At 35.1% G+C, this 18577-nt stretch overlaps 1 protein-coding gene across 1 annotated transcript; it reads left to right on the top strand.

Annotated features, from left to right (window-relative positions):
- The first annotated feature begins 782 nt into the window (after positions 1–782).
- LOC129756258 (cytochrome P450 4c3-like) lies at positions 783–18070 on the top strand. The gene is made up of 4 exons (XM_055753072.1): positions 783–1119; positions 16531–16935; positions 16995–17064; positions 17176–18070. Exons 1-4 carry the CDS (start codon positions 855–857, stop codon positions 18068–18070), a joined length of 1635 nt encoding a protein of 544 aa, XP_055609047.1. The 5' UTR covers positions 783–854.
- The last annotated feature ends 507 nt before the right edge of the window (positions 18071–18577 follow it).

Raw genomic sequence — 18577 nt, 5'->3', positions numbered from 1 at the left:
ATGCTGACTAAAGCCCAATGGATGATTCCTGCCTCAAGAGTTCTCAAGAAGATGGACTTATGTCAATTGTTCTAACTGCTAGGTACGAACGACTAGGAATGTGCCTTTTTACAGCATTCTTGAAGTAAATTACCCTAGAAGAATTTGACTTCATTGTATTCCTCCAGATCATTTCTAGAGTTACTTCTTCATGGTAGGACATCTTCGATAAAAAGCACATAATTGATGAACACGCCGATTCAGCTCATTAAACCTACTAACCTTGACACATATTACATTGAACCAGATAGCTACCTATGAAAAATCATGTTCTGGACAAGTTTCTGGGCATGATTCTGAACCGGAAAGTAAGCGGTTTCAGGATGTTTGTTCTAGAATGTAGGGATGTTCCGAAACTTATTATGAAAAAAAAGCTTATAAATATTAACATTAAAAATGTGCCTACAAAACATCGAAAAGAAAATCACAAGATATGAAAACTTCGAAGTCAGCTTCAAGGAACTGAGCATCCCTATTCCAGAAACAGACTCATTACATCAAGCTTTCAGGCTTTTTGAATCGGTAAAGCCGTGGCAAGTCATAAAACAGCAAACGAACCGTTGTTGCCTGAAGCCCTACAGGGAAAATCCGTGCTTCCAGGCTTGGATCCTATCAAACGTCAGTTCGTCAGTATGATGATTGAAGGTGCATCGACCCCTAGAAGAATCGAAATCCGCCAAGATGCATCCGCAGAAGCAGATTCTTCTGGTAACAAACTATCCCGATCAGTCTTATCGTGAATTCGCGAGACGACGCATGGACAAATTGGATCGGTCTATCAAGTGAATCTTCCTTTAAGAAAAATTGGTGCAACTATGGAACGATTGTTAGTGTTGATAACGGTTCTCTATCAGCCGGTGCATTTGGCGAAGGAATATCCGGAATCGATATTGGTGCTGTTGATTTTGGCCCTCATATTCCTACTTGGAATAACGGAAGTGTTGATTCCCAAAACGTTGCTGCCGAGACCGAGTGGGGCCGCCAGACCTAAAAGTGCGCGATACTATGTTAATCAGCTGCCCGGACCGCAATTTTTACCGTTTTTGGGGAATGCCCTGCAGATGGTGATGAATCGTGAAGGTGATGATATCATTGATGACTAGAGACCAAAAACAAAAATGTTGTTTTGGAAATGGATCGTTTATTGAAACATAGTAAAAGAAAATATTATTCAAGTTAATAGAAATTTTATCTATGATTTATTCTAGTATTTTATTGGACCGAATCGATTTTGGGGTCATTTTCGATTTTCCCAAACCCTGTCTAAAAGCTTTGTTTTGATTCAAAACTTATCCATGATTTTATGCAGAATTGTTTTGCAGCGTTTACATGAGTTAATTTTAATTTTAGGTTTTTATGGAAAAATTTAATATTTTGTACTGAAAATTTTTGGTTTCTTCTGTGAAACCGAGCCGAGCCGAGAGGGGTTTTGCCAATTTACAAATTCTTTAAAGAGCATTTTCCAGTAAAAAGATTTGTCGAAGACTGCCACTGCGTATCTAATTAGACAAAAAAAATTGTCAGCTGTTGAGTAGGGATATGTTTTTTTGCGCTGTGAAACAATCAATCCATTTGTAATCACTGCTGGTGCCTATCGAAGTATTGCTTGAAAAGTAGTTATGCAATACTTTGATAGGTATCAGCAGTGATGTCAAATGAATTGATTGTTTTTCAAAGCCAAAAGACCTACCCATATACAATAACTGATAAATTTTTTGCCTAATTAGATACGAAGTTACAGTCTTCAACAAATCTTTTCAGCGGAAAAGTTTGTTTAAAGAATTTATAAATTGGCACAAAAACCATAAGCGGGCTCGGTTCCACATAAGAAACAAATATTGTGTTGATTTTTCAGTACAAAATATTCAATTTTCTCATACAAACCTAAAAAAGCATCAAAAAGGGGGATCTACAAATCATTGAGAAGTTAAAATTCATGATCATAGTTTGAGTGTGCCGAATTCGGAAATTCTCGTATCTCGGGAAACGATTGAAAAATCCTGGCTTCTTTCGTCCATAAACCTAATGTTAAAACGAGCAAACGACAACGAGTATGTAAAAACAAACGATTCCAATAAATAAACACATTCGATCAACGTTGTGTATACACACAACTTATATGAAAGTTAAGTGAATTCTACTCGCGACGCGAGTTCTTTTTGCTACCTGAAATTCACGTAGGTCTCACGTGATTTTCATGGTGGCAAAAATTCATGTACATAAACATGTAGCGTTCTTGTGAAGATTTATCTGAGTGTGTGAATGAGTAAACAAGGGGGGAGGCAACCTGATTCTTTTTGCGAGCAATAATTTTTTTTCTTCTTTTTATCCATCGGAAAAGACGTTTGCTGTGTTTTTCTCCAAAAATAGTACTTAGTATAGAGTTGCAAAAGTAAAAATTACAAGCAATGACGAACCAGAATGATTTTGAGTTAGTCTGCTATCAACCATACTTCTCTAGCATTTGACATTAAGTTCGGGTCCTTGACAGTCAAATGGCAGGTTGGTTGTTGTCATTGATGGTTGTTAAATTCAATGACAAAGAATAGGAATGCCGTAATACGAGAAACGTTTCTGTGGTTATTTGAGAAACTTCACTTCTTCCAGCGGGGAGAAAGGAAAGAGTGGGGGGGGGGGCTTCCATACAACTGGAGTACTATTCTATCAAATGGAACCAAATTTGGCATGGCAGGATATTTTTGTACAAGAAATGCTTCTATAAATGTCTGGTACTTCTCACTCCTTCAATTGGGTGTATTGAATGGGGAAAGGAAAGAAGGTCTCCTTTACAATTTTCAGCATAATTGTAGAGCCGATCGAAAATATGGAATTAAATTTGGCATGTGAGAGTATTTGAATATGAGAATATTTTCTATGATGAATTGAGGCTCCTCCTAACTTTCACTAGATAAAAAGATATAAATAGAGAAGGGGCCTTCCATACATTTTTTTTACATAACTCGAGAACCAATCGAGAAAATGAAATCAAATTGAACATCAAAGGGTATTTGAGTATGAGCAATATTTCTATGAACATTATGTACTCACCTCTTCATCCAGTGGGGGGATAGGGAGAGGGGATAGGACTCTTTTACAAGTTTATGCATAACTCGGAATCTAATCAAGCAAATGGAACCAAAGTTGGTATTTGAATACGAGTAATATTTCTAAGATTACTTAAAATCATTCTAGAGAATAGAAGAAAAAGGGAGGGCTTCCATACATTTTTTTGCATAGCCAGGGAATTTATCTACCTAATGGACAAAACTGAGTGTTTTTGGGAACGAAAAAAATGGGTTTGATTATCAAAATCATCGACCTCGTTCCAGCAGATGAGAAGGACAGGGGGGCTCCGTTAACAGTTTTTTTTTGCATAAATCGAAAACGATATAATTTGAGATCTTCCTTTTCAGAACAGGGTCGGGAAGAAAGAGGCAGGTTATATTCATTTATAATTTAAGTTGAAATAACTCGAACACTCTAATCAATCAAATGGAACCAAATGTGTCATGAGACGATTTTTAGATGATTAAAATATTTGCATGGTATATTTTGTGAGCCCTTCCCTCATTGGAAAGGAGAGATGGTGGGGAATTGTTATCAATTCAATAAGAAAAGAGCTCATGAAGCTAATAAAACAGATTTAAAATTTAAAATCTTGAAAATAAATTTCTTTAGTGGGTTGATTGTCGCCTTTCATTATCAAGTTTTTTAGTTAAAACGACTTCATTTTTACATACCCAACGTTGCGAACCTTAAAGGATCTTCATCAGGAACAAAAATGTATAAGGTATAAGGTCATGTATAATGAAACAACAAAGATTAAATGATAACCCCACTTCAATAATTCACCGAGTGACTAACAGAACAACCAAATAAATAAATGGAACCAACAGTTATTGTAAAGATCGAAAATAAATGTTCAAATCTTTCACAAACATCAATGGATTAGCATCAAAAATAAATAAAACACTAAAACAGGGTTACACTCGTATCAAAACAGCAACTAAACAGAAAAAAAATTTGGATCTCTATTCCCTTATTTATTTATTTTTGTAGTATAAATAAAATAATTATAAATGCAACGCCTGCTACATACGAAACACAATTCTCAAATTAAAACAACGAATGTCTCCAACGAGCTGAAACTATTATGGGAAAAAGGATATACTAACGAGGACTACGCAATCATTCAACTACGCCAACAAACAACATTAGTTATTATAAGTTTGTAATCATTAAAAGATAACTTGATTTACGGGTGTTAAATAAAATATGAGAATTTTTTCAATCACATATAAAAAAATTGTTATTTTTTTACCATCGATTTCAGTATTTTCTATTAACAATACTAGCTGACCCGGTGTGCATTACTACACCTTGCAAAAATAAATGTTATTTGTAAAAATTTATTCAAATTTAGATATTTGTAAGCATTTTTTTTTTTAAATCAAACCTCATCATGGTTTAGAACCAACAACTTTGAGATGAGAGCTGCAGCTGGAGTTCAGAATTGCAATTCAAATATGGTATATATTATTTACTGAAGCTTGATCTCTAAACTTGTTTTTCAAGGTCTGAAATTAGTACTCTGTTTTTAAAGCTTCATAATGACTCAAATAATGTCAATATTTATGGATTTTCCACCTTTTTCCCCAAAATGGAAAGTTACGAACTTCTATAAAAACATTTGTCACATCTATTTTTGAGTTATGCTTAATATCCGTACGCAAGAAAACCCTCTTTTAAAATATGGTCCCTTCTTTTAAAAGCTCTTTATCTTAAACTTACATGGGAGCTCCCCCATCTTTTCCAATTTTGTTCCCCACTGCTTGAAGAAGGTAGGCTGATTTATCCGGCTCGAGTTTACATAAATTTCTAATTGAAAGAAAATGATCAGCATATTGCAATTTATTGCACATTGTACTTGATGGAAGTATAATTTTGAAAACCGATCAATAGCGTGAATCGGACAGTTTTTTGAGTATATTCCTGATTTTCTGTATTATGAGCACTTCCTGCCCCTGATTAGCTTTAGATGATGTATTTTTTAAGTTAAAAAAAATAAGCTATCGAAATTTGAAAAAAAAACGATGAAAAGGATTTTTATAAACATTATCAAACAGCTTTTTTCACCAACCTCGCCCTTCGAAGCAGTTTAAATATCTATCCTTTTGCGTCAAAATTATGTTAAAAAATGTATCGCCATATGCCAAACTCGTGGACATGAGACATTATAGCTTGAAGTTTTCCCAAAAAACACTTAGGGGCCGTTCAGATACCACGTGGACAGAAAAATGAGATTTTTGACCCCCTCCTCCCCCTCCGTGGACAAGCGTGGACATTTGGCAAACCCCTACCCCCTCCCCGGATGTCCACGTGGACAAATTTGAAAAAGTTTTTATTTTAAATATCTATAATTTGACAGTTAGAAAACACCACTTTTTGCCTTTTTGTTATAGAAATGACTGATTTTGTAAAACCGAATAAAAATTTCCTGATTTAAAAAAAAATATAAAATTTGAAATTTCTTAATTATTATATTTATCACTTGCTTTCAAGTAGCTACTTATTGTTTAAACTTAAACTGGAAAGGTATGCCACTTTAAGACTTTGATTTAAACATCTTAATATTTATTCACCTTTAGAAAATATTTTGAAAGTAAGTATGTCCACGTGGACATGACCAAAACCCCTACCCCCCTCTCCGTGGACAAGCGTGGACATTTCCATACCCCCCTCCCCCCCCTAAGTTGTCCACGTGGTATGTGAATGGCCCCTTATCAGGGTATGAAAATTATCGATTTCATACAGTGCATTTTTTTTCTTTTTAGTATATTTATTAAAGCAAAAAATATCAGTTGCATCACTAAAAAAAATCCTCCGCTGTTTTTTATTTTCTCTTTGAAAGTCAAATATTCAAAAAAGTTGGCAAAAACAAATTTCTAAGTTAACGTGTAGATGCAAAGCTTATTTTCAGATGCGACAGAGTAATGGCTTTAAAATGGATTTAATACGTTTATCTGTTTGTTTGTTTAATCAAGTTTCATTTATATATCTGCAGTATTCTAGCAGTATAAATTTATGTTTGTTATTCCACTTTTAACGAATGCTGTTCAAAGAAAATGACTTTCATTTACAAAGACATATAAGAATTTTAAATATCCGCTTCAGTTTAAACTTTCGGAATACCCCTTCTGGTCTTTTCAACATATTGAATCATTTTAAAGATGAATTTCTTAAAAGTTCGACGTTTGCCCTTGCCCCATCGTGTAAGTTGACAGGAGGGGATATTGTTTTGAACACTTTCGAAGTATACTTAAAATTTCTCATAAAAAATTTGCTTCCAGTTGAATATGAGTTTTAAAGTCTCACTTTTCAAAAAAGAAGCGGACCAAAAGTCTCTTTTATGCAGCCATGTAACACAAAAACACTTTTCATGTTAAGTACGTACTTAAATTGGTATGTAAGCAAAAAGTACGATGTTTTTTTTCAGAATTATTTAAAATCAAAAGGTCCCATTTTCATTTCTAAATTCGTTTCTGTTGTGTATTTGGGCTGAAGTAACAATTTTTAGAAGAAAACATAATTTTATATTTTTTTTGGAACAGAGAAAAGTTGAACCTTTGAATATGCTCTAGTGTTACTATAATGAAAATTCTTTCGAAAAACGAATTCCTTCACTTTTGGTCAATAAAAATCAGTTTATTTCACTGATACCTTTCACTTATGAACACGTCAGTCCTATCTTATCTAATTTTAAGAAAAGGCTCTTGATCAGTTCATGTGGCGGATCAGATTTTTTTATCTTCTTTTTCAGTTAAGTACATTTTTACATGATCAACAAAATGTTTCCGATCTACCTATGTAGACAGCTTATTCATATTTCTGTTTTCAATATAATTCAAAAATAACCTTGGGTTAAAAAATTGTATGTAAATTCTTTTAATTCAGTGTTTTTTTTTTTCAATTGTCCGCAAAGTGTCATACCATTATTTCATTAGCATCAGAACTAAATATATATTTTTTATTTCCACGTGCTGTGTACAATTAGGCAAGAAAAGCACATCTAGGTTGCATATCGCCCCCACGTGCATAAGAAATATAGATACTTGGTAGAGAAACAGGCGCCTAATTGTTCAATTTTTCCAGCGATCAACGAACAGCTTTGGTTACTATCCACTTGCGACGACATTTGCTTGACCATAGAGACGAAAAACAAACCCTTCAAAGAAAAGAAAATCTCTAAAAATGGATGCCATGACTTTTCAATTTCAGATTTTGGCAAAAAAAAATGTGTATGTTTTATTCGATCGGCAAAATGTCAATCAGGATAACGTCTAGGCGTCATTCATAATCATGTGCTGTACAAATGAGCTAGGAATCAAGTAGAAAAAAAATCACATCAAGGCTTCATATCGCCACCCCTTGCATTAAAAAAATGCTTGGTTGAGAAATACGCGCCAAAATATTCCCACTGATCAGTATGCTATGCCATGGTTACTATCCTCTCGCGACGTATGTTTGCGACGCCTCGACCATGGAGACGAAAAACAAACCGCCCAAAGGAAAAAAAAAACCTTGAGAAAATGGATGTCATGACTTTAATTTGTTTCGAAAAACTACATGTTTTGTATGGAAGCCCCCTCTCCATTAAGTCGGAGCGGTTTGTAACTATCATAGAAACCATCCCCGGCATCAAAAACCCTTAGATGCCAAGTTTCACGATGATCGGTTCAGTAGTTTCCGAGTCTATAGGTAACAGACAGACAGACAAACATTCATTTTTATATACCGTCAAATGGGGCATCATGCAACAGCGGGGTTCGATGCAACATTTATATAACACTACATTGAATCAATTTTTAATTTAATGTATTGTAATAAAGTTATCTTTTAATGATAACAAAATAATGATGACATAATTTCTCGCATCTTAAGCTAGTTGTCTTAAGTTTTTTGATTTTTATGTAAAACTAGCTGGCCCGGTGTGCTTTGCTACACCTTTCAAAATCAAAAGATATTTTCAAAAATTATTAAAATTTTTTATTGTTTTATTGGCATTATATTAATTTAAATTATAACATAATTCATAAGCAACCGCTATAAAATGAGAGCTGCAGCTAGAGTTTCAAATTGCAACACAAAGATAACTTAAACTAATATTTTGAATCTTGCTCTATAAATTTGTATTTAAGATATGGTAATTTTAATCTATCTGGAGGGTCACAAATCAATCGTACGCAAACAGTCTAACTTATAAAATATGGTTGTTTTTGCTTGATATGTTCTGGATTTATGCTAAAAAAAATGATAAGAGATCCCCCTCTCCTGTCCTTCCCTTCACCCCCTGCTGAATGCAGGTCGTGATCTTTAATAATCATTCCCATTTTTTTTCGTTCCCAAAAATCCTCTTGTATAAAAAATATAGTTCTATTGGTTGATAAGTTAATAAGCTTTAAAACAAAATGTATAAATAGCCCCCTCCTTTCTTCCAATCTCTTTATACAGTAAAGCGTTAGGGTCTATAACAATCGTAAAAACATTTCTCGTAATTGAGAACTTATGCTAACAAAATTGTATTAAGCTCACCTCCATCCTCCTATGTACCTACTCACTGAAAGGAGGATGGTGTTTCAGATAATTCAAAGAATCATACAAACATTATTTTCCATGGTAAGTTTTGTCTATTTCTCGGATTTTGTAAAAAAATCTTCCCTTCCTATATACCCAATTATATTATCCTACTGTACATAGAAAAAGTATTTTTCGTACTCACACTTTTTGATGCCAAATTTGGTTTCATTTGCTGGATTGATTCTCGAGTTATGCAAAACATTGTATAGAAGCCTTCCTTTCCCCCTTTATATCTTTTCCGCAGAAAAAAGGTGGGGCTTCATTTTATAATTAAAACATTTCTCGTATCCAAATACCCCCACATGCCAAATATGGTTCAATTTGCTCGATCAACTCTCCAGTTATATTGAAAATTATAAGGGGGACCTCTCCTACCCCTTTTCATCCATCGCTTTGAAGGAGTGAGGGATGCAGTAAAAAATGTACGAAACTCCCCTCTCTCTTTCTTTTCTCCCCGCTGGAAGAAGGGAGGGGTCTCAAATAATCATTAGAACATGTCACGTTCCCAAATAACCATCCATGCTAAATTTGGCTCCATTTGCTTTATTAGTTTTTGAGTTGTGTGAAAAAATATGAAAGAGCCCCCCCCCCTTTCAACTGAAAAAAGGAGGGGTCTCAAATAATCATTGAAATATTTTTCGTATCCAAATACCTTCTCCTGCCAAATTTGGTTCCAATATCTCGATTAGTTTTCGAGTTATTTGAAAAATTGTACAGTAGGCCCCCTCCCCCCTTCCTATTACCCCACTGAGAAGAGGGAGGGGTACCTTATATTTATTGAAATATTCCCTGTTCCCAAATACCACCCCATGCCAAATATGATACCATTTGCTTGATTGGTTCTCGAGTTATGCAAAAAATTGTCTTTTGTTTGAGAGGCCCCTCCTTCCCTTTCTGTTAGGGGGAGGGGTCCCAAACCATAATAGGAACCTTCCCCGGCCTCCAATACCCCCACCTGCCAAGTTTCACGTAAATCGGTTCAGTAGTTTCTGAGTCTATAGGGAACAGACAGACAGACAGACAGACAGACAGACAGACAGACAGACAGAAATTCATTTTTATATATATAGATTTAAAAAATCGAGCAATAAATGTACAAATTTTAACATTTTTTGATGCCGAAAAAAACTTTACCCAGTATGACGGATCGGCTTGATAAAATTACCTACAAACTTTTTACAGGTTTCCTCATGTTATACCAACATTGTTGGTGTAAAAATATTTTTCGAACAATCACCCAATTTTTTTAAATTAATATTTTTAAAATTCAGTTAGGTGTCTGGGGTTAAATGCAACAAAATGCAAATCAAAGAAATACCTTGTAAATCTCGTTTCCATGTGCTGGAATATGAATGTTTTGCATCACGCGTTTGTAAACATTTAAATTTCATTCATCTAAACATTTATTTTTATGATTTCAGCTTGTAGAATTTTTCGTAGTATTATTTAACCCCTAAATGTATGCAGCATCCTTATTTTCAGAAAAAATGTCAAAATTTGTTTTTACAGACCCAAAAACTACTGCAATTGGTGCTGTCATACGTAAAAGTCTTTAAGGCATCGCAAATGTATTAAAAACTATGAATTTTTGTATGTGTTCATAAGATTTACAATTAAAAACAAAGTTTGTTGCAAGTTACCCCATTTTCTAAGGAGTGTGAAAATCGCATGTTTTTAGAAAATTAAAAATAACTGAAGAAACCAATAATTTTTTTAACTACGCCAATTTGATGCCCCAGCATCCTTAAAACTTTTGATGCATAAAGGATACGATTAACTGTGAACATAAGTTTTTTAGAAGCCATTGAAGTTGAAAATTGTTGCATGTTGCCCCAGTTGCCGGTATATAGATAATGTATTTTCTTCAAAAAAAATGTCAGTGAATGTTTGAGTAAGGGCCGTGGTCTGATGTTCGACGCAACTTTGTAGCGATGCTCTCACAAGAACGTTTTACGGCACTTACGTCCATTTTCCGGATACAATTCCGGATTCTTGTAGTCAGTTGCTTCGTGTCCTTGGCCCTCCAATTGTTTATATACACTAGGGCACTGAGTGAGCCAAAGAAATCCTCTATTGGGCGGCACTGGGGCAAGTTTGTTGGGTTACGATCTTTCGGCACGAACGGTATCTTTTTCTCCTCAAGGTACGCCAGCGTCTTCTTGGCGTAATGGGAAGACGCCTTGTCCGGCCAGAAGACGTACACCACCGACACTGTGATTTAACCGTCTCAATCTGCTCCTCCGTGTACTCCGGCGACCTCGTCTTCTTGCTGCAGACGATTTCTTCCATCTTGAGGGTACGATGGATCAATACGTGGGAGCAGCCATATTTCTGACCGGCGCGCGTCACGCAGGCTGGTTGCGTCCTTGTTGTCAAACAGCTTCTTTAACGATGTCTTCCTCTGCTTCGTCATTATCGTCACCGGACGACCACTTCCGACCTTCCGCTCTACGTTCAGGGAACCCAGGATACGATATACCTTACTGACAGGTACATTTTCTTCCTTAAAATGTGCCACCGTGAACTTTTTTCCTGGCTGGAAATGCGTTTCGTAGAACCGTACAATGCGTTCGCGGAACACGTGCTGTTTCGACGCCATCTTTGCTTTGACTAAATTCAAACTAGCAAAACCAAACACGCCTACTGTTTCTAGGGAGCCAAAAGAGCAATTTTCTTGGAGAAAGAAAATTTTACGCTCTTTATTTGAGTTACTAAAAGGTATTGAAAACATTCTCATTTTTTTTTTAAAAACCCGTTACATAACACTTATTTAAAAATTAAATAAGTGCAGTGATATACAAATGTTGTATCTAACCCCGCTGTTGCATGATGCCCTGTTTGACGGTAACCTACAAAAAAAAATCCAACACATTTTGAAATAGTTTGAAAACAGAAATCAACAGCAGTAAACGGTACGCCGCACACAGGGTTAAATGCACCTAATAATCGATTAAAATTATTTGCGGACAAACGGTAAACGATGCCTTTTTTTCAGTGAGTTATAACCTCAAGACTTCGGCCGAGTTCATATAATTTTTTGAGTGGGTTTTGTTGGTCAAGTTATTGGCTTTCCATTGATAGATAAATTTAACATTAGTTTTGGATAGATTTTTTAGAAACTAGCAATCAATAATGAGCTTTTTCCTCTATAAAATTGAGGATTTTTTTCTTCGAATTTAAGTGATCCTAGAGGAAAAAGCTGATAATCGATTGCTAGTTTGCAAAAAATCTATCCAACACTAATGTTAAATTTATATATCAATGGAAAGCCAATAAACTGGACCAACAAAACCCAATCAAAATGTTATACGAACTCGGCCGAACTCTTAAGGTTATAACTTACTGGAAAAAAGGCATTATTTTGGATATTTTGTAGTAGATATATCTCCTTTCTTAGTTGAAATATGTATTAGACATGTTCCACAAAATTGTATGTTTCAACAATTTGAACAACTTTCTCAAATATATCAAGTTTGTAAATCGTATACTATTTAAAAAGATATTAAATAAAAACTTAGAATTACTTGTATAACTTTCAAAATGCTCGTAACTTTTATAATTTTCATGCGATGTTGATAGTGTCTACAACTAAATTTCTTATATTTTGAAGATCTACAACTTTTACTCAGACCTCAAGTCTCTAAACTAATGATTTTAAGATGTACTTTTTTTATTTCCCCTCCAGGTTGAAAAATCACTCTTTTCTTTCAAGAATTTTAAAGATCATCAAAGTAATATGGAAATGTTGTGAAGACATCAAATGTCTATCGTTTACCGTTTGTCCGCAAATAATTTTGATTGCTTATTACGTGCATTTGCCCCTGTGTGCGCCGTTCAAAAACGAACCAAAACACTTTATTGGTAAGGATCACTAAGATTCAGTAGACGTAAATCTTATAAGGATCGAAACGTTGGATATGTAAAAATAAAGTTGTTTTGGCAAAAAAAAAATTGAGACTGAAAAAAACTTAACAGTCGCCCCATCAATAACGAAAGTTAAAATTTCTCAAAATTTCTTTCTACGTTTCAAGTAGGAAAAAACTTGTTTGTATATGAAAATTTCTAATGTATGTAAAAATATAATTTCCAAATCTTGAAATATTTATTTTTTCTAAGGCTCGCAAACTCGCTCGCTCGCGTTTAGACGCAAACAGGATGATTTATGTGAGAATTCAAATTTTTTCCGTAGTAAATGTACAGTTTTGGTGTAGTTTTTGTGGAAGTTTGAGGTTAATTTTTGATATTAAAAAAAGGACATTTTCCAAGAGTAAGCCAGTTTATGACAAAGGCTAGAAACCCTATCAAAAGGTAAAGTTTGAAGAAAAAAATAAATGGGGAATAGTGTGAGGGCCTAGGAAATTAAATGAAGGTAGATTTTTTTAAACTTTTGTAGTTAAAATTATAATAGTAATGTTAAAAAATTAAGCCCCTTAATTTATGCAGCATCATGGTCCATCTTTCGATTTTAATTGTTGTTCGGCCATAACACATTATCAGGCATCAGAATGGGGGTAGGCTTTGTAGCGGCACGTTATCCAAACATACGGGAAAATTGTGCCTACAAAAATTTAGAAGGTGTTTTGTACCCAGCTAACATGAAATCGTTATAGAAATGATAATCCAAATCGATTAGTACCACATTCTCAATAACCATCGTAAACACCTTGGTATTGAGTGCTTTTCTATCATTCATTTACGACAAGCTTTGCCCAAAAAAAAATTTAATAGCAGTTTAGTCAATTCGTAAATATGTCTCCAAAAAGTTGAGAATATGCTAATTCGACATTTACGATTTGAGCGAACTGATTTACGATAAATGGGCGGTCCTTCAATTGACACTCTATCCAGTCTCTTCCTTTGATCGGTTCGTAAAAAGAAAATCTCATCTATAGATCTATGTATAGCGTGGATAATATCAACTGATGAGTTGGCATCGTGGTAGGACATCGGACAGCGAACTCGGAGGACTGGAGTTCAAATCTAGGAGAAATTTTTTCTTCGTTTATTTTGCTTTTTGTGGGAAATATATCGCCTCCACTTTTGTAGTTATATGCTATTTTGGTAAGTTTTATACAATCTTTACATCTGGTATATTTGTTTGAATAATTCTGTTGCTCCTGCGTTAAACCTTCATAAATGTTTGCTGGCTATCCTTTATGATCAAGAAAACTCGTTAAAACAGTCAAAATAGAGACTCATCAATGTTACCCCAAAGCATCAAATTCTTAACAGAGACAAAATTGAAGTCTAGTACCAGTTTAAAAAATATGAAATATGCCGCATTCCCCTTAACAGAAACAATAATCGAAAAATATTGAAAAAAGTGATCAATCTTACCCCGGATTACGGTGCTGTGTATTTCGAAATTATATCTCTGGTGAACGTAACGACTTACATAGTAGTCATGGTGGAGGAGAAATACAGGTTAAATCCCAACTTTCAAACCGGATAAATCGAGCTGCACATAAGTTAGGGTTGCCATCCGTCCCGCAAAAGCGGGACATGTCCCGGTTTTTTGTTGAATGTCCCGCTGTCATTTGTTGAATGTCGCATTCAAAAAAAAAGCGGGACATGTCCCGCTGTCCCGCTTTTTCCAAAAAATGTCCCGCTTTTTTTCTTGGAAAACTTTAACAAAGTTCACTTATTTACACTAGAAAAAATCAAACTTTAGCCTCAATTTGAAGTCATTCGTTCAACACAGAAGCTTTCAAAAACTTTTTCTCTGAAAAAGCAGCATTTTTCATATTTTCTATAAGGCAACTCTAATGTTCTTAGTATTTCAGAAAGATTCTGATTCAGTTAACCGTCCTCGGAGCACGTTTATCCAATGCAATCAATGTAAATAACTATGATAACTATGGTATGATGAAAATGTTGTTTAAGTTGCTTCCAAATGATTAAAGATCTTAGTTTTTCGTCTGAATCTTAATTAAACTGCCGTATATTATAAACCACTTTTTTTAGACTTAATTAGCCAAAGTATGCAAAGATGGAAGTTTTCTAATTTTTCAAGTTTTTAAATTTGAAATAGGGTTAGTTGCCCTACTTTGGACCCTTTAAGCGGTGGTTTTTAAATAATCACGCTTCTATCATGAACAAACGGGAGGTTTATATCTTTCAAGAAGTTTATTCATAGTTCATGATCTTACCTGCAAGTTTCAATGAGAATTTTCACCTTTATTGAAAGATTTGCAAAGATATGGATGATGAAAATTTCCATTTTTGAACCTAATGTTCCTATTTTGGTACTGAACTGGTTCATTTCATTGGACCTATAACTAAAATGCCTATAAGAGTGTGATTCTTCGAAAATTAACAAACAAATTTATTAAAAATGTAATATTTAATCAAATGTTATCATAAAAAAGTATATCAGCTTTTGAACGATTAAAACCACTTAAAATTCTGTTATGAATATTTGATACACTTTCACTTCCAGTCAGCTCTATCAGCAGAACTACAGCTGAAACTTTTTTGTGTTTACTTACTCGAAGTTTATTTGCGTAAAGTTGAAAAAAATGTTATAAATGTTCAATATTGGTTCTAAATTATGTCCCAATTGAAAATTCGCACCTTTGTTGATTTGTTTGGTTTTGAAACAAAGTTTTGGTGATGTCAGGTCTAAAGATGGAACATCAATATCAGAAGTCGCCTTAATTTGGACCCCCCCACTAATTTTCCGAATTTTCCATTGTTTTTCGTTTATTTTAGCAAAATTAGGAAGTATGGTTTATATTCTTCACAGCGAAAGTAATTCTCCTATAAACTTTGGCTTGCACTGTAAAAAACGTGATTTTTCCTTATTTACTATAATTTCTCATAACGTGCCCTACTAATTGAGGTGTCTGATTCGCCACTGATTAGAGGGTACATTATTAAAAACATTGAAAATTTTATCGGGAAGACTTTTTATGACAAAAAAACGGTTTGATAGGATTCAGGAAGAATAAGAGTTCATTGTGTGCTCAGCACCATCTTTATCCTATGCTAGCAATACGAATAATTTACAATTTCCGACAGTTTAGGACTAAAGTAGGCTCTAGGTCCAAAGTAGGAGCACTCACCCTTTATTTATTACTACACAATGGTTTTATACGCGGTATGAAATCCGCTGTTAACATGTAGGACTTAATATATTTTCTCTCAAATTCTAGAGAAACGTAAAAATTAAACGTGTTGATGGCAAAAGCCAAGGAAAATAGAAATCATGTGAGAAAAAAGTGAACGAAATAATTCCGTGTTAAAAAAACCTTAGTGTACTTTCTATGGATAACTTTAGATGATGTTTGGCTATACAATTAAGCTGTTTTTTTATAAATTTCTCAAATGTTCCGCTTTTTTCGGTTGTGGCCCGCTTTTTATCGTGAAATGTCCCGCTTTTTTTCTGAAAGTATCTGGCAAGCCTAACATAAGTAATTTCTCAGAATACACTTCACAAGAGTTGTTCATAATTTCTCAGAATACACTTATAATTACTAGTAAAGCGCTTTTAGCATAGTGCAAAATTTGAAAACCCTCAATTAGCGCACTTTTTCATTCGAATCAATACAGTTTGAGAAGCAACGTGCCTCTTTCAGCAGCACGTTTTCAAACCACGCGGCACGCTTTCTTAGCACTCCCAACGACCAGCAGCTTGCACGCAACATTGATAGTTTCAAAAAGGTTTTGTGCAACCAGGCTCGTTTCCAATTCGAAAGCACCATCAAATTGAAAGCTAGCTGCGGCTTGGGGCGAGCTTTTCGGAAAATTGTCTAGGGCTTCCAAACCAACATTTCTATGAACGGTGTTTGTCGATTGATATGAACAGTCTTAAAATGTTTAAAAAAATTAATTTGTTGAATCGATTTTTCACAGATGAACTGAGCAAAATAACCGGTGTTCGTAAACTGTATGGCCGACGACAGGGAATGTGTCGACTTTGGAACGGTTCAGTCCCCTACGTGTTGATCTCTAAAGCTCAGGTGATCGAAAAGATTTTCACTGGATCCAGTGGTCAGATCAACATCATAAAAGGTCGAGACTATGACTTCCTGAGACCATGGCTAGGGAACGGTCTCTTTACGCGGCCAGCTGCTGGTTGGTATCATCGACGGAAAGCTTTAAATCCTGCTTTTAACTATGGGATGCTGCTGGAATATCTAGAAGTTTTCAACAAACAGGCGGAAACCCTGGTTAAGCAACTGGAGAAGGAAGTTGACCGTCTGGAGGGGTTCGATTGTACCCGATATGCTACTTTTTGCTCATTGGATATTATTTTCGGTAAAATGACATAGCATTAAAGTTGAATAAAATAAATTTTGTATTTGTATTTGTTTTAGAAACCGCTATGGGTTGTTCAATCCACGCACAAAAAAATATTGAAACTGACTACGTCAAAGCACATCAAGAGTAAGTGAATTCATAAATCTCAGTCACTGTTTTTTTTTTATGAAAACTCGTTTTTTTTTCAGTAATACCGACTTTTTCATTTTTTTTTTTAATTATCTTATTTGTTAACAGGATTATTAAAATCGTCACTAACCGCATCAACAATGTTTGGCTACAACCAGAGTGGATTTTTAGATGGACCAACCTCTACCAACGTCATCAAAAGTGTCTCAAAGTATTGGAAAAATTCTCCGATAAGGTAATTCATCAGAAAAGGATTCAGTTGGGCAATCAAAAGCAGTCTACTAACATTGACTGCGAAAACAACGACATCGGAACAAAAAAGCAGCGAGCATTCCTAGATCTCCTTTTGGAAATTACTCAAAACGGAGTAGGCTTGACCGATAAGGAGATTCGAGAAGAAATAAATACCTTCATCTTGGGAGGCCATGAAACGACTGCTACCGCCATAAGCCTACTTCTGTTCCTGCTGGGAACGGAAGATCAAATTCAGCAACGACTGTTTAACGAAATTGACGCCGTCATGGGCCACGATCGAGATCGACCTCCTACGATGATCGAGCTCAACGAAATGAAATATCTGGACTGTTGTATTCGTGAAGCTCAGCGACTATTTCCTATCGTTCCGCTTATCGCTAGGCGACTCGTCGAAGACGTTCAAGTAGACAAGTACACTCTTCCAGCGGGAACTAACGCAGTAATAGTCATCTATCAGCTGCACCGAGATCCGGAAGTGTTTCCTAATCCGGAAAAATTCGACCCGGATCGATTCCTGCCAGAAAACGTTATTGGTCGTCACCCATTCGCGTACATGCCATTCAGTGGAGGCAATCGAAACTGTATCGGTCAAAAGTTTGCTTTACTCGAAGAAAAGGCGGTCATGGTGGCAGTTCTCAGAAAATATCGAATTCATTCGCTAGTTCGGCGTGAGGATCTCACCCTCTACGGTGAGCTGGTATTGAAATCCAAAAATGGACTTCCGATAAGAATTTCCCGGCGAGAATAAAATGAAAGCTACATAAATTCTAGAAGCTATGTTTTTATTTTCTTTTATTTTCATCAACCAGAAAGCAACGCCAATTTGTTTTCATTTAAATTGTCGTCTGATCCGAAATTAACACCCAAATAAACAGTTTTGACGCCGGTTTTGGTTGACCGAATACCGGTAGCTTACTTATTTAATTAGAGTATAGATACTAATAATATTAACATACTCGGCGAATGAGGAACTTGTGAGTGTCTTCCCATGGGCTACCAATGTCGATCGACACAGCCAGGAAGTGCCCAAAATTTGAACTTCCTGATTAGGGTTCAACGTATTTTTTTGTCATGCTTCCGCATCCGATTTTCCTTCCTTAGTTTTTTACTTATTTTTCCTCACTCACTAGCTTTTATTGGATTTTTGGGCACGATGATTTTTCTCTCTCTGATTTCTTTCATGATTAAGAAAAGAGAGTGAGTTTGACATTTCAAATTTCCTATTCGTACGTTCTCAATACACAATAAACCGAAA

This window comes from Uranotaenia lowii, chromosome 1, assembly GCF_029784155.1.
Source record: "Uranotaenia lowii strain MFRU-FL chromosome 1, ASM2978415v1, whole genome shotgun sequence".
In the NCBI taxonomy this organism is placed as follows: Eukaryota; Metazoa; Arthropoda; class Insecta; order Diptera; family Culicidae; genus Uranotaenia; species Uranotaenia lowii.
Note: the sequence above shows the minus strand (reverse complement) of the source record. Positions and strands in the feature narration are given on the sequence as shown.

What these genes read in the sequence shown, in the direction of transcription:
- LOC129756258 (XM_055753072.1), top strand. Translation starts at nt 855, where the DNA reads ATGGAACGATTGTTAGTGTTGATAACGGTTCTCTATCAGCCGGTGCAT. An exon ending in CTCATTGGATATTATTTTCG is followed by an intron (nt 16,936 to 16,994) that starts GTAAAATGACAT and finishes TATTTGTTTTAG; the next exon opens with AAACCGCTATGGGTTGTTCA. An exon ending in TACGTCAAAGCACATCAAGA is followed by an intron (nt 17,065 to 17,175) that starts GTAAGTGAATTC and finishes ATTTGTTAACAG; the next exon opens with GATTATTAAAATCGTCACTA.